This window comes from Caenorhabditis remanei, chromosome III (genome assembly GCF_010183535.1).
Source record: "Caenorhabditis remanei strain PX506 chromosome III, whole genome shotgun sequence".
Taxonomy (NCBI): domain Eukaryota; kingdom Metazoa; phylum Nematoda; class Chromadorea; order Rhabditida; family Rhabditidae; genus Caenorhabditis; species Caenorhabditis remanei.
In genome coordinates, this window is record NC_071330.1 from 16507539 (window position 1) to 16520811 (window position 13273).

Consider the following 13273-nt stretch of genomic DNA (forward strand, 5'->3'; position numbering starts at 1 on the left):
AGGCACATTCATCACACGATTTGACCAATTTTTCGATGTCTTTGTCGATACCCGGCCAGTATACGTAACTTCTTGCCAACATTTTCATTCTCACGATTCCAGGGTGGGCACGGTGGAGTGTCTTCAGGACCTTTTGTCGCAAAACTGTGGGGATCACTACTCTTTCGCCCAGCACGATGCAGTCGTTGACAATTGAGAATTCGTCCTTCCGATTACACATGTTCCACATTTCGGTTCCTTTTTCACTTTTGGGCCATTTACCAGATTTCAAGGAGTTGAGGACATCTGTCAGGATGGTGTCTTTACCGGTCTGGAATGAAATAGTTTTGGCAGTTATAGGTAAGAACTCGAGATTTTGGGAAAGTTGGTCGACAGGATCCAGTTCCACTTGTGCAATAACGAAGTCTTCTGGTGCTTTCTCTGCATTCTGCTCATCAATCAGTCTGGACAGCGCATCCACTTGTCCAAAATCTTTGGTGTTGATGTATTCGATGTCGAAATCATAATTCAATAGGATTGTAGCCCATCGTTGAAGCCGATTTGCAGTGTAAACAGGTACTCCTTTCTTTCCTCCGAATATAGTTAGTAGCGGTTTGTGATCGGTTCGCAAAGTGAATTTTCTCCCGTGGATAAATTTGTGAAATTTGGTGACGGCGGTGATGAGACCAAAACCCTCTTTCTCGATCTGACTGTAGTTCCGCTGGGTTTTTGACAGAGTCTTGCTGATGTGGTATATGGTCTTTTCGGTTCCATCCGGAAATCGGTGAGAGATGGTTGCTCCAATTCCGTATTGAGATGCGTCCGCAGCCACAATGATTGGCAAGTTGGGATTGTAGTGAGTCAGCAGTAGGTCCGATTGCAGGATCTCCTTGATTGTATCGAATGACTTTTGGCATTCCAGAGTCCATTTGAAATCAGTGTCTTTGGCAGTGAGATTGTCCAAGGGTTGGCGTAATCGGAAAAGTTCTTTTACGAATTGCCCATAAAATTGGATAAGTCCCAGGAAAGACTTAACTTGACTCACGTTAGTGGGTTCCGGCATATTCTTGATGTGTAGTACTTTCTCTGGATCGGGACGTCGTCCTTGCTTGTTGATAATGAAGCCAAGGAACTTGATTTCTTCCATAAGGAATGAACATTTTTCCATCTTGATCCGGAATCCATACTCTTGAATACGCCCAAATACTTTAAGCACTCTCTCATTGTGTTCTTCTATGGTAGATCCACAAATAATGATGTCATCCAAGTAGGTGGACACTCCTTCCAAGCCATTCAGCATAGTATCCATGATTTGTTGAAAAATTCCTGGTGCTGACTTGACTCCGAATGGAAGGCGATTGTATGTGAAGAGGCCCAGGTGTGTGTTGATTACCAGAAGCTTCTGCGAGTCCGGATCCATTTCAACCTGTAAATATGCTTCGGCGAGATCGATTTGCGTGAAAAAATTACCACCATTTAGTTTAGCAAATATGTCGTCCGCAGTGGGCAACGGATGGTTATTGGACTCAATGGCATCATTTAATCCAGTGGAAAAATCAGCGCATAGTCTGATGGAACCATTCTTTTTCTTTACTGCAACGACTGGAGCGGCCCATTCGGAATGGTCGACTGGGGAAATGACGCCGGTTTGAGTCAATCGTTCGATTTCCGTGGAGACCATTGGAAGAGCAGAATACGTCACGGGGCGTGCCTTCCGGAATATGGGTCTAGCATTTGGCTTCAGTGTCAGGGTTGCTTTGGTCTTCGTACACTTCCCGAGTCCTGGTTTCATTATTTCTTTGTATTTGGTTCCAATCGCTTCGATCAACCGTTCCCTTGTCCCGCCCAGGTAGTTGCATGCTGATTCGGTGACAGAGACGCGGTTAATCTTTTCAGGGGTTTGCAGGAACTTCCACAACTCTTTATCTTTTGAAATCCAGTCTCTTCCGAGTAAAGTGTCTGTATTTGATACGTACGCCACTCCAGATTCTTGTCTTCCATTCATCATATATTTGCAATGGAGGGATCCGAATATTTTCACCGGCTCGTGTGTGGCAGATTTGACTTTGATGGCGGGTTTTTCCAGTTTAGGTCTTCCCAGAGTAGTCCAATCATTTCGACTGAGCAGCGTGATGTCGGCACCGGTATCCAGAAGCATTTTCACATAATGACCATTAATTTGTACTTGTCGATAGATTCGCTCTGCGCCATCGATCGATGCGGCCCCGATGTAGACCGTCTTGACTTTTGGAGACTTGTTTTCCCGATTTTTGCTTCTGCAACATTTCTCTAAGTGACCTGGTTTTTTACAATAACTACATGTCACCTTTTTATGTTCACAATCTCGCACCCAATGATTCCCTCCACATCGATAACATGCAGATGGTGGTTGTTTGCTATCTTTCTTCTCCGGAGTGTTTTTCTTGGATTTTTGGAACTTCTGCACCGCATTCACGTCCGATGTCGTTGTAACGGATCCTCCCACAGCTCTCGCGTCGGCACGGATATCCAGTAGTCGCTTGACATCACTTTCCAGCTCCAGAAGTGTCAGATTAGGCTTTTGCTCGAGAACTTGAAGTGCTCTTGCTCGGATGTCTTGATAGGATGGGTCCCGCATCCCTGCTATCCATACCATTGCACATGTTTGCTCGTCGGTCATTTTTTTGAACTCTGATGTGGCAAATCTTCGAAGAACTGTCCCAGTGTATTCTTCTAAGCTTCCTCCGCCGAACTCTGTTCGTAAGAACTCCTGCCGCTTTCTAAATATTGACGTCGTCGATTTGAACAGAGTTTTCAGACTTTTGATTGTATCGGTGTAACTGATTTCATTCGGTAGTTTTGGCAAGCATCGGTTCGTATACAACGCGTAGTCCTTCTGGCCTAACTTGGACAGAATAATCCGAGTTTTGAGGTCTTCCGCGAGCGATGCTCCATCCTTTATGATGACTTCCTCATACCGTGTGTACCAGTTATCGAATGTCTTCTCTTCTTCGGCATCATACACGAACATTGGGATTCGGGCGCAGATTGAGTCGAACATTTTTGTGTCATTGGTGGTGGTGGTTGAGGCTTCGGTGTTACCGGAATTTTGGAGTTGGGCTTGATTTTTTGCTAGAGTACTTACGACTCCTACTAGAGCGTTGATTTGCTCAGTGAGTTGCTTTATCTGATCGCCAGTTGTAGTGTCCGCCATCTTTATGTCGTAGAAGACGGGTTAAAATTACTCTTTATTGCGGTAATCGTGGAGCGAGGGAAAAATCAGAACTGAGCTTTTTAGTGAAAGTTCAGAATAACATTGACCTTGACATGGCATGATAAAAAGGCAAGGTCAATGAAAAAATAGAATTAATAAAATGCGTGTAACCTCGAGGAATGTACACGTTTAAAGTATACAAACGTAGCGTTTGTAACAGTTTCAACAGGGATTCTGGATACTTTCTCTTAATCGTGGAACAACCGAGTATTCCATATTTCGTTATCGGATCAATCAGTTCAATTTTTTTCAAGCAATTCGGATCAAGATACGGGAGGATTTGCATCACATTGTCGTCGGTACAACATAACAATTCCAACTTTTTCACTTTTAGTAACTGACTTCTTCTTGATAGAGTTTCTTTAATTTTTCCCAAAAATTGAGCGGTAAGTTCATTGAGACGCTCGAATTCTTCTTGCTCCAGATTTTCCTCCTTTCGAAGAGTGTCAATATACGAGAATATGAATTTCAACTCTTCTAAACACGTATTCTGATTTCTCAAGTTGACCTCAAAGTCATTCAAAACTTGGGCTTGTGCCTTCTGACACAACAAATTTCTGTCCTCAGAAGTTTCGTGTTTCCCGTATAACCAGCTTCTTGATCTTCTATACCCAATTTTAATATATGCACTTGGATGAGTATCACTTAAGAAAAAAACATGATACTCAGCAATATGGGTAACGGGTTTGAGAAAGTCAACGCAGTCTCTGATTCCACGAGACGTTTTACGGAGTCGTTGGCTGAAATCATTGAAATGAATAATCAGGTGTGTCTACAGTAACACGTACATATTCCAAAACCCGAACGATTGAATGACACGTTTCATAATCAATGGATTCCCCAGAACCATTGCAGATACATCGTTGCTCAGTGTTATTTTCTGTAAAATAACCTTAACTCTTCATTTTCCAATATTCAATATAACTTACCACTAAACCAGCAGTTAACAATAGGCTATGTGACAACCGGAACATGAAAAATTTCATCTTAGAGTCGGGAGTTTCATGTTGCATTGGAACATCCATAATTGATCTCAAACTCGCATAATCATGGGCACAGTGTTTATAATAAACGAAGATCTCAGTGAAAGTCGGTAGATGTAGAAGAAACTGAATATCTAATCAATCTATACATCAGTACTTCTCTCAAACAAACCTTTTTCACCGATTCCAAATATTCTGGACGAATTGTGTGCAACTTGAAAACCAGTTTCATCCGTTGTCCTTCATTCCATTCTACCAATGCCAGAGCATCCTCCATATCGATATCCTCATCTCTATTTTCAAAACAAAATTCGACTTTCTTCAAAACCGATGGATCCAATAACTTGACGACTGTCATTGCCTGACTCATATCAACTGCATCAATCGATAGTCTTTTGACTTGAAGAAGTTCTTTTCTCGATTCCATACACTTGAATATCTGATTAATGATTGGGTCCAACTTGTTCTTTGTGTAGTTTTCTTCGAGTCCACTGTACTTGATTTTGAGGGAATTGACAAGACCTGTTTGATCATTGATTATTTCTTCCGGGTATTCAACGAAGATTTTCAAATGATCGTTCCTTGTTTCCTTATACTCGAAACTCTGTTTTCCACAGGGATCATCGAAGTATAATTCACATTTCAATGCTTGCTCACTATAAAATATTCCCATTGACGTTATTGGACTCGATGCCATTCTAGGATAACTTTGGGACATGTTCTGAAAATCAACAGTAAGATTTTTGTTTGAACCATACAAATGAATGGTCAGAGAGAAATAAATTGTTTAAAAAGCTTATACATTTAAACGAATGAACTCACTGAAAATTTCAAAATGTGATTTTTCACCACAAAAACTGAATAAAAAAGAAAATGAAAAGAGGAAAAAACGGAGATAAGAGTGAGGAAGAAACATTGTAAACAAACGGAAACCGGGTGACACATAATACACGTCAAATTCCAAAAAATATTAAAGACGAGAAATGTTGAGATTGTTTTAGGCTTAAAATGAAACATGCGTTTTCTGTACTTTTAATTGATAAGAAGTTTTTTCCTAAAATATTAGCGCGACACGCTTCTTACAACCGCGCTCTACCGAAACCGCAGAAAAACGTGTGCCAAATTGAAAGATTCAGAGAAAATGAGAAATTTCTCAAGGGATTTCGGTGGAGCGCAGTTGTAAGAACTGTGACGAGCTGATAACATGTACTGAAGCGATCGTTTAACAAGATTCAAAGTTAATTTCTTCGAAAATGTTTTATAACTTCTAGAAACTGTTTTTAGTTCAAAGATTATCTAAACTTTAAATTAAAAATGTTTTATTCAAATTTCATATCGATCTCTCATTTTCTGGAAACCTTGAAATTCAAAAAAGTCATTTGTGTCGGAAAATGTTTGAAAACAAGTTTTGAAGACAGTACAAGTGGTTGATTAAATTTTAACACTGTTTCAGCCGATAGGGGAGTTTGGAGACTTAGAGGATGTGACGATCACTCTGGGACCAAAGAACTACTGATTGAAGGACCAGTTATACGAGGGACAACTTTGGGTAATTCCGAGTGACAGTATACCACAGTATCCACGTAGAGTATACAGCATGATGTTAGTGAGTTCTGGTGAGAAAAGGTAATTGCAAGGTGGCTATTCAGTATTGTGACTTGTGTTTCACTCCATATCCAAAAATTAGATGCATACATTAAAATTGATTTTGTTATCATACAGAATACAACTTTGAGAGTAGGTTTTTGACTAAAATATTCTATGCTTGGTTGCGTGGAGCGTCCTCTACTTTTGATGACATAACACCAGACCACGGAATCAAACATAAATTTTTTTGTAAAAAAAGTTCAAAGTTGTATTCTGTATGATAACAAAATCAATTTTAATGTATGCATCTAATTTTTGGATATGGAGTGAAACACAAGTCACAATACTGAATAGCCACCTTGTAATTACCTTTTCTCACGAGACCTCACTAACATCATGGTAACTGTCTTCAATCGTGACGTACAGAAAAAATGTAAATATTTTCTAAAAGCTAGAAACTAGATCTATTTGAATAATTAAATAAAGTTAACGGATTTTTTTAGAAAGTCGTGGCCGGAAGCCGGATGATACCAGTCTTAATTTTTAAAAGCTATTCACAATTCAAGCTATTATAACTCAGCCAACACACTTCATATTATGTTGGTTTATGTTTTAATTTAAAGCTGAAAATACAAAAAATTTAATTTTGAGACAAAACTACATTACTTCCATAGATATTTTGCAGGAAAAATTCAAATTTCAATTTTTTTCAAATTTTTTTCTTCAAATTTTTTTCTATATTTTTTCTGCTTTTGGAGTGCCCTGGAGTTTTATGAGTGTTTTCAACATAATTATGCATTCGCTACTTTATGACACTAATTTCAATCGATTTCTACGGTTAGAATTTTTTCTACGGTTTTTACGTACTGGAGAAAAAATGTTATTTCGTTTCCAATTTCATATTATTAAAGTTTGTAGCATTTTTATGTTATTGTTTTCAAAAACTAGAAGAGTTTAGCTTTTTTTTATTTTTCAGATCTTCCATTTTGAGTTAGATTGAAGCAAGTTATGAAGGTTTGAAGTTTGCGAAAAACGTTTTTCATCATTTTTTCAAAAATTCAATTTTCTCAAAAACTATGATAGCACAAAACACAATATTTTTAGGAACATTTTACTTTTGCATGGGTGTTCGTTTGAAAATATAATGAACCAAAACCAGGCATATCAATTCGCGATCATTCCATGTCAGGTGAATTCCTAGATTCTGAAGATTACAACTATCGTAGCCGCAATATCTAACGCGCCGAAGGCGCGCCAGACACAGTCAGTTGCACGATAAGACTTAGTGCTACCCCAGTCAGAACAGTGAACGGGTCAGAACCGCCCGGATAAAAACGTTTTAAAAGACCAACAAAGTCAACAATTTGAATACAAAAACGCGCCGGAAGCGCTACATACCAGTAGAACAGAAAAAGAAGGGGAATAAAATAGGAAGGGAGCTTTCAGGGGGACAGAGGAGCACATAAATTTGGAATGTTTCTATGGAACCAGGCACTCGAGAAGTAGGTCATGTGGTATCTAGGTAACGGTGACATGTTCTGGTGCCTTCGTAGTCTGACGTCGATTGTCTGAATTTAGAAAACAGAAAAAAAACATGGAAGTCTGGGAACGGATATTGGATTTCGGAGGACTGAAATTGGAGATTGGAAATGACGAGCTGGGATTCGAAAATCGGAAACCGAGAGTATGAAAGTGGATGTCTGAAAATGGGAATCAGATTTGAAATAACTAAAAATAGAGATCGTAAGTGAAAAGTTTAAAGTCAGAAGTCTGGAAACGGAAATTGGAAAACAGAAGATTAAAGACGAGGTTAAATTTTGCTAGGGTGAAGTCGGAAGTTTGAAATCGAGAGTCTGAAAACGGGAACCTAAATAGGAACCATAATTTTCGCAGACCGAAAAACTGGATCCTGAATCTTGTAACCTAGAAATGGAAAACTGAATGTTGAATTCAGATTGCGGAAGTCACAAAAAAGGATCATAAAGTCTGAATCCGGAAGATTAAAAATGTATTCGGTATTCAGCTATGTTGAAATACTACAACCAACAATAATCTTATCCGTTTTTCTCTTCTATTTTCATGCTCATCGTCCAAATTTCCATAGCGAAAAGTAGAGTATTTTGTCATGTTTTTGAAAGTATTCATGTTCTGCAGCAGTATTCACACAATGAGAAAAGTGTATTCCTGCCAAGAATATCAAAAATTGTTAAACAGAATTTCATTACCGTATAGTATGATAGAATTTATTCACAACATGAACCTATCTGTATTGTCATATGTAGTCAGCAAGATCAAAGTCGAGACACCTTCTATCCAAGGTAACTTCTAAAAATTGATTATTCATTTCCATTTGGAAAAACCAGATACGAGAAGTCTCAGTGAAGATCCGATGCGGTGGTCCAATTAGTCCGTGAAGAGTTTCGTAGTCAATTGTTGTGTTTTTGAAGTCAATAATGAATCTTTGGAAACTGGTCGATAGTAGAAGATGCTGAAATTATAAAAGTTATAAAATTTATCATAATCATCACTCACTTCTTTGAGATATAACACATCTTCTGAACTAATTGTATCCACTTCTATCCAAATTCTGGAAAAATGAGTGATATTCATTTTTTGAATTGAAGTGGATATCGGCTGTGATCGAATCTTCAGTTTCGTCGCTTTCTTCCACTGTTCCAGCTGGCATATCTCGTCCAGTACAAACGGTTTCAACATGGACTCTGGGTATTTAACCCTGTCGTCACCAAGTCTTTCATATTCCGCTCTCGGATCGATCAGCTCAATTTTTTTCAAGCATTTTGGGTCAAGGTACGGGAGGATTTTCATCACATTGTCGTCGGTACAACATAATACTTCCAGCACTTTCACTTTAAGTAACTGACTTCTTGCTGATAGAATTTCTTTAAGTTTCTTCAAAAATTGAATGGTAAGTTGATTGACACGCTCGAATTTTTCAATGCTTGGTTCCTCCTTTTGAAGAGTGTCAATATACGAGAATATGAATTTCAATTTTTCTAAACACGTATTCTGACGACCCAAATTGACCTCAAAGTCATTCAAAACTTGTTCTTGTGCCTTCTGACACAGTACATTTATGTCCTCAGAAGTTTCATGTTTCCCGTATAACCAGCTCCTTGTACTGTAACATCCTCCAGATCTAATACATGCACTTGGATGAATATCACTTAAGAAATAAACATTATATTCATGAATGTGGGTAACGGGTTTGAGGAAGTCAACGCAGCTCCTGATTCCACGAGACGTTTTACGGAGGTGTTGACTGAAATCATTGAAATTAATAGTCAGATATGTCCACAGTAATACTCACACATTCCAAAACCCGAGTGATCGAATGACACGTTTCATAATCAATGGGTTCCCCAGTACCTTTGCAGATAAATCGTTGCTCAGTGTTAACTTCTACAATAATAACCTTGAATCTTTTTTCCTAATATTCACTAACTTACCACATAATCAGCAGATAACAACCGTCTATGTGACAGTCGGAACTGAAAGAACTTCTCCTTCGAACCGGGAGTTTCATGTTGCATTGGAATATCCATAATTGTTCCCAAACACGCATTTTCATTGACACATTGTTTATAATAAACGAAGATCTCAGTAAAAGTTGGTCGATGTAGAAAAAACTGGAAATATAACCAATCAATACATCAGAACTTAAAAAACTAACTTTTTTCACCGATTCCAAATATTCTGGACGAATTGTGTGCAATTTGAAAACCAATTTCATCCGTTGCCCTTCGTTCCATTTTACCAAAACCAGAGCATCCGCCATATCGATTTCCTCATCTCTATTTTCAAAACCAAACTCGACTTTCTTCAAAACCGATGGATCCAATAACTTGACGACTGTCATTGCCTGACTCATATCAACTGTATCGATCGATAGTCTTTTGACTTGAAGAAGTTCTTTTCTCGATTCCAGACACTTGAATATCTGGTTAATCACTGGGTCCAACTTTTCTTTTGTATAGTTTTCTTTGAGGCCACTGTACTTGATTTTGAGAGAATCTACGAGAGATTTTTGATTATTGATTATTTCTTCCAGGTCTTCAACGAAATTTTTCAAAAAGTCGTTCCTTTTCCTTGTTTCCTTATACTCGAAACTCTGTTTTCCATAGGGATCATTGAAGTACAATTCACATTTCAGTGATTTCTCGGTATATAATACTCCTATTGACGTTATTGGGCTCGATGACATTCTTGGATAATTCTGGGACATGTTCTGAAAAGCAATTACAATAAGATTTTTATTTAAACCATACAAATGAATGGTCAGAGAGAAATAAATTGTTTAAAAAGCTTATACATTTAAACGAATGAACTCACTGAAAATTTCAAAATGTGATTTTTCACCACAAAAACTGAATAAAAAAGGAGATGAAAAGAGGGAAAAACGGAGATAAGAGTGAGGAAAAAACAATGTAAACAAACGGAAACCGGGTGACACATAATACACGTCAAATTCCAAAAAATATTAAAGACGAGAAATGTTGAGATTGTTTTAGGCTTAAAATGAAACATGCGTTTTCTGTACTTTTAATTGATAAGAAGTTTTTTCCTAAAATATTAGCACGACACGCTTCTTACAACCGCGCTCTACCGAAACCGCAGAAAAACGTGTGCCAAATTGAAAGATTCAGAGAAAATGAGAAATTTCTCAAGGGATTTCGGTGGAGCGCAGTTGTAAGAACTGTGACGAGCTGATAACATGTACTGAAGCGATCGTTTAACAAGATTCAAAGTTAATTTCTTCGAAAATGTTTTATAACTTCTAGAAACTGTTTTTAGTTCAAAGATTATCTAAACTTTAAATTAAAAATGTTTTATTCAAATTTCATATCGATCTCTCATTTTCTGGAAACCTTGAAATTCAAAAAAGTCATTTGTGTCGGAAAATGTTTGAAAACAAGTTTTGAAGACAGTACAAGTGGTTGATTAAATTTAAACACCGTTTCAGCCGATAGGGGAGTTTGGAGACTAAGAGGATGTGACAATCACTCTGGGACCAAAGAACTACTGATTGAAGGACCAGTTATAGGAGGGACAACTTTGGATAATTCCCAGTGACAGGATATCACCACTTTCAACTTTTTGTTCCAACGATTTGTCTGAATGTAACGTTTCTGTATATTTGGTAGTCAGCAAGATTCGAATACTACAACCAGAAATTCACAAATTTTTCCGTTTTTCTCTTCTATTTTCATGCTCATCGTCCAAATTCAATATTGAATAGTTGTAATTGTTTATTTCGTCATGAAAATTGTGTTCTACAGAAGTATCCACAGGATGAGAAAATTAAATTCCTGTCAAGAATGTCGAAAGTTTATTAACAAGATTTATTTATAGAGTTAACACAGTAATACTACATATATTATTCTATGTGGGAAATAAGCTTAAATTCAATATATCTCATATCCAATCTGACTTTCAAAAATTGATGATTCACTTCCATTTGGAAAAACCAGATAATACGATCATTATCTCCATAGATTCGATGCGGTGGCCCCATTATTCCAACAAGAGTTTCGTAGTCAATCGCCTTGTTTTTGAAATGAATAAGAAATTCTCGGAAAGTGGTCGATAGTAGAAGATGCTGAAATTATTGTATCTGTAAAAGTTCCCATAATCATCACTCACATCTTTAAGATATAACACATCTTCTGAACTAATTGTTTCCACTTGCATATAAATTTTTGAGAAGTGAGTGATATTCATTTTTTGAATTGAAGTGGATATTGGCTGTGATCGAATCTCCAGTTCTGTCGCGTTCTTCCACTGCTCCAACTGACATATCTCGTCCAGTACAAACGGTTTCAACATGGTCTCTGGATACTTAACTCTGTACTTAACTCTGTCACCGAGTCTTTCATATTCCGCTTTCGGATCAATTAGTTTGATTGTTTTCAAGCAATTGGGATCAAGATACGGAAGGATTTGCATCAAATTGTCGTCGGTACAACATAATATATCCAACTTTTTCACTTTTAGTAACTGACTTCTTGTTGATAGAATTTCTCTAAGTTTCCACAAAAATTGAATGGTGAGTTGATTGAGACGCTCGAAATCCTCTTGCTTCAGATTTTCCTCCTTTCGAAGAGTGTCAATATACGAGAATATGAATTTCAACTCTTCTAAACACGTATTCTGATATCTGAAGTTGACGTCAAAGTCATTCAAAACTTGAACTTGTGCCTTGTGACACAACAAATTTCTGTCCTCAGAAGTTTCATGTTTCCCGTATAACCAGCTTCTTTTTCTTCTATACCCAATTTTAATATATCCACTTGGATGAGTATCACTTAAGAAATAAACATGATACTTATCAGACAACAATAGGCTATGTGACAGTCGAAACTGAAAGAACTTCTCCTTCGAACCGGGAGTTTCATGTTGCATTGGAATATCCATAATTGTTCCCAAACACGCATTTTCATTGACACATTGTTTATAATAAACGAAGATCTCAGTGAAAGTTGGTAGATGTAGAAGAAACTGAAAATGTAATCAATCAATACATCAGTACTTCTCTTAAACAAACCTTTTTCACAGATTCCAAATATTCTGGGCGCATGGTGTGTAACTTGAAAACCAATTTCATCCGTTGTCCTTCATTCCAGTCTACTAATGCCAGAGCATCCTCTATATCGATTTCCTCATCTCTATTTTCAAAACCCAACTCGACTTTCTTCAAAACCGATGGATCCAATAACTTGACGACTGTCATTGCCTGGCTCATATCAACTGCATCGATCGATAGTCTTTTGACTTGAAGAAGATCTTTTCTCGATTCCAGACACTTGAATATCTGGTGAATCACTGGGTCCAACTTTTCCTTTGTATAGTTTTCCTCAAGTCCGCTGTATTTGATTTTGAGAGAATCTACGAGAGATTTTTGATTATTGATTATTTCTTCCAGGTCTTCAACGAAGTTTTTCAAAAAATCGTTCCTTTTCCTTGTTTCCTTATATTCGAAACTCTGTTTTCCACAGGGATCATCGAAGTATAATTCACATTTCAGTGATTGCTCACTATAAAATATTCCCATTGACGTTATTGGGGTCGATGTCATTCTTGGATAATTCTGGGGCATGTTCTGAAAACAACTACTGTAACATTTAAAAAACTGAGAGAGAAAAATAATGTTACTGAAAACCATAAAACTGAATTTTTGAAATGTGAGTTTTCACGACATATAGACGAAATTTATAGAAACGGAGATTAGAATGAGGAAGAAAGAACAAGAAACTACAGAAATCATAAAACAAAGAGGTTTCAAAAAAATTTGCAAAATGAATACCAATGTGGCGGCCAGTTTCCGTTTGTTTACAATGTTTCTTCCTCACTCTTATCATCTCCGTCTTTTTCTCTTTCGACAGCGCTCACTTCTCTTCTTCCTTTTTTCTTTTTTATCTAGTTTTCGTCGGTATGTCGTGAAAAATCAAATTTT

General features: G+C 37.4%; 1 protein-coding gene across 1 annotated transcript; it reads right to left on the reverse strand.

The window, feature by feature from the left end:
- Positions 1-8074: 8074 nt before the first annotated feature.
- GCK72_011667 (uncharacterized protein) lies at positions 8075-12895 on the reverse strand (the record flags this gene model as incomplete). Its single annotated transcript, XM_053728608.1, has 8 exons — positions 8075-8290; positions 8335-9082; positions 9131-9222; positions 9270-9449; positions 9494-10048; positions 11273-11419; positions 11464-12318; positions 12365-12895. The coding sequence occupies 8 exons, from the start codon at positions 12893-12895 to the stop codon at positions 8075-8077; spliced, it is 3324 nt and encodes a 1107-aa protein (XP_053588185.1).
- Positions 12896-13273: the final 378 nt, after the last annotated feature.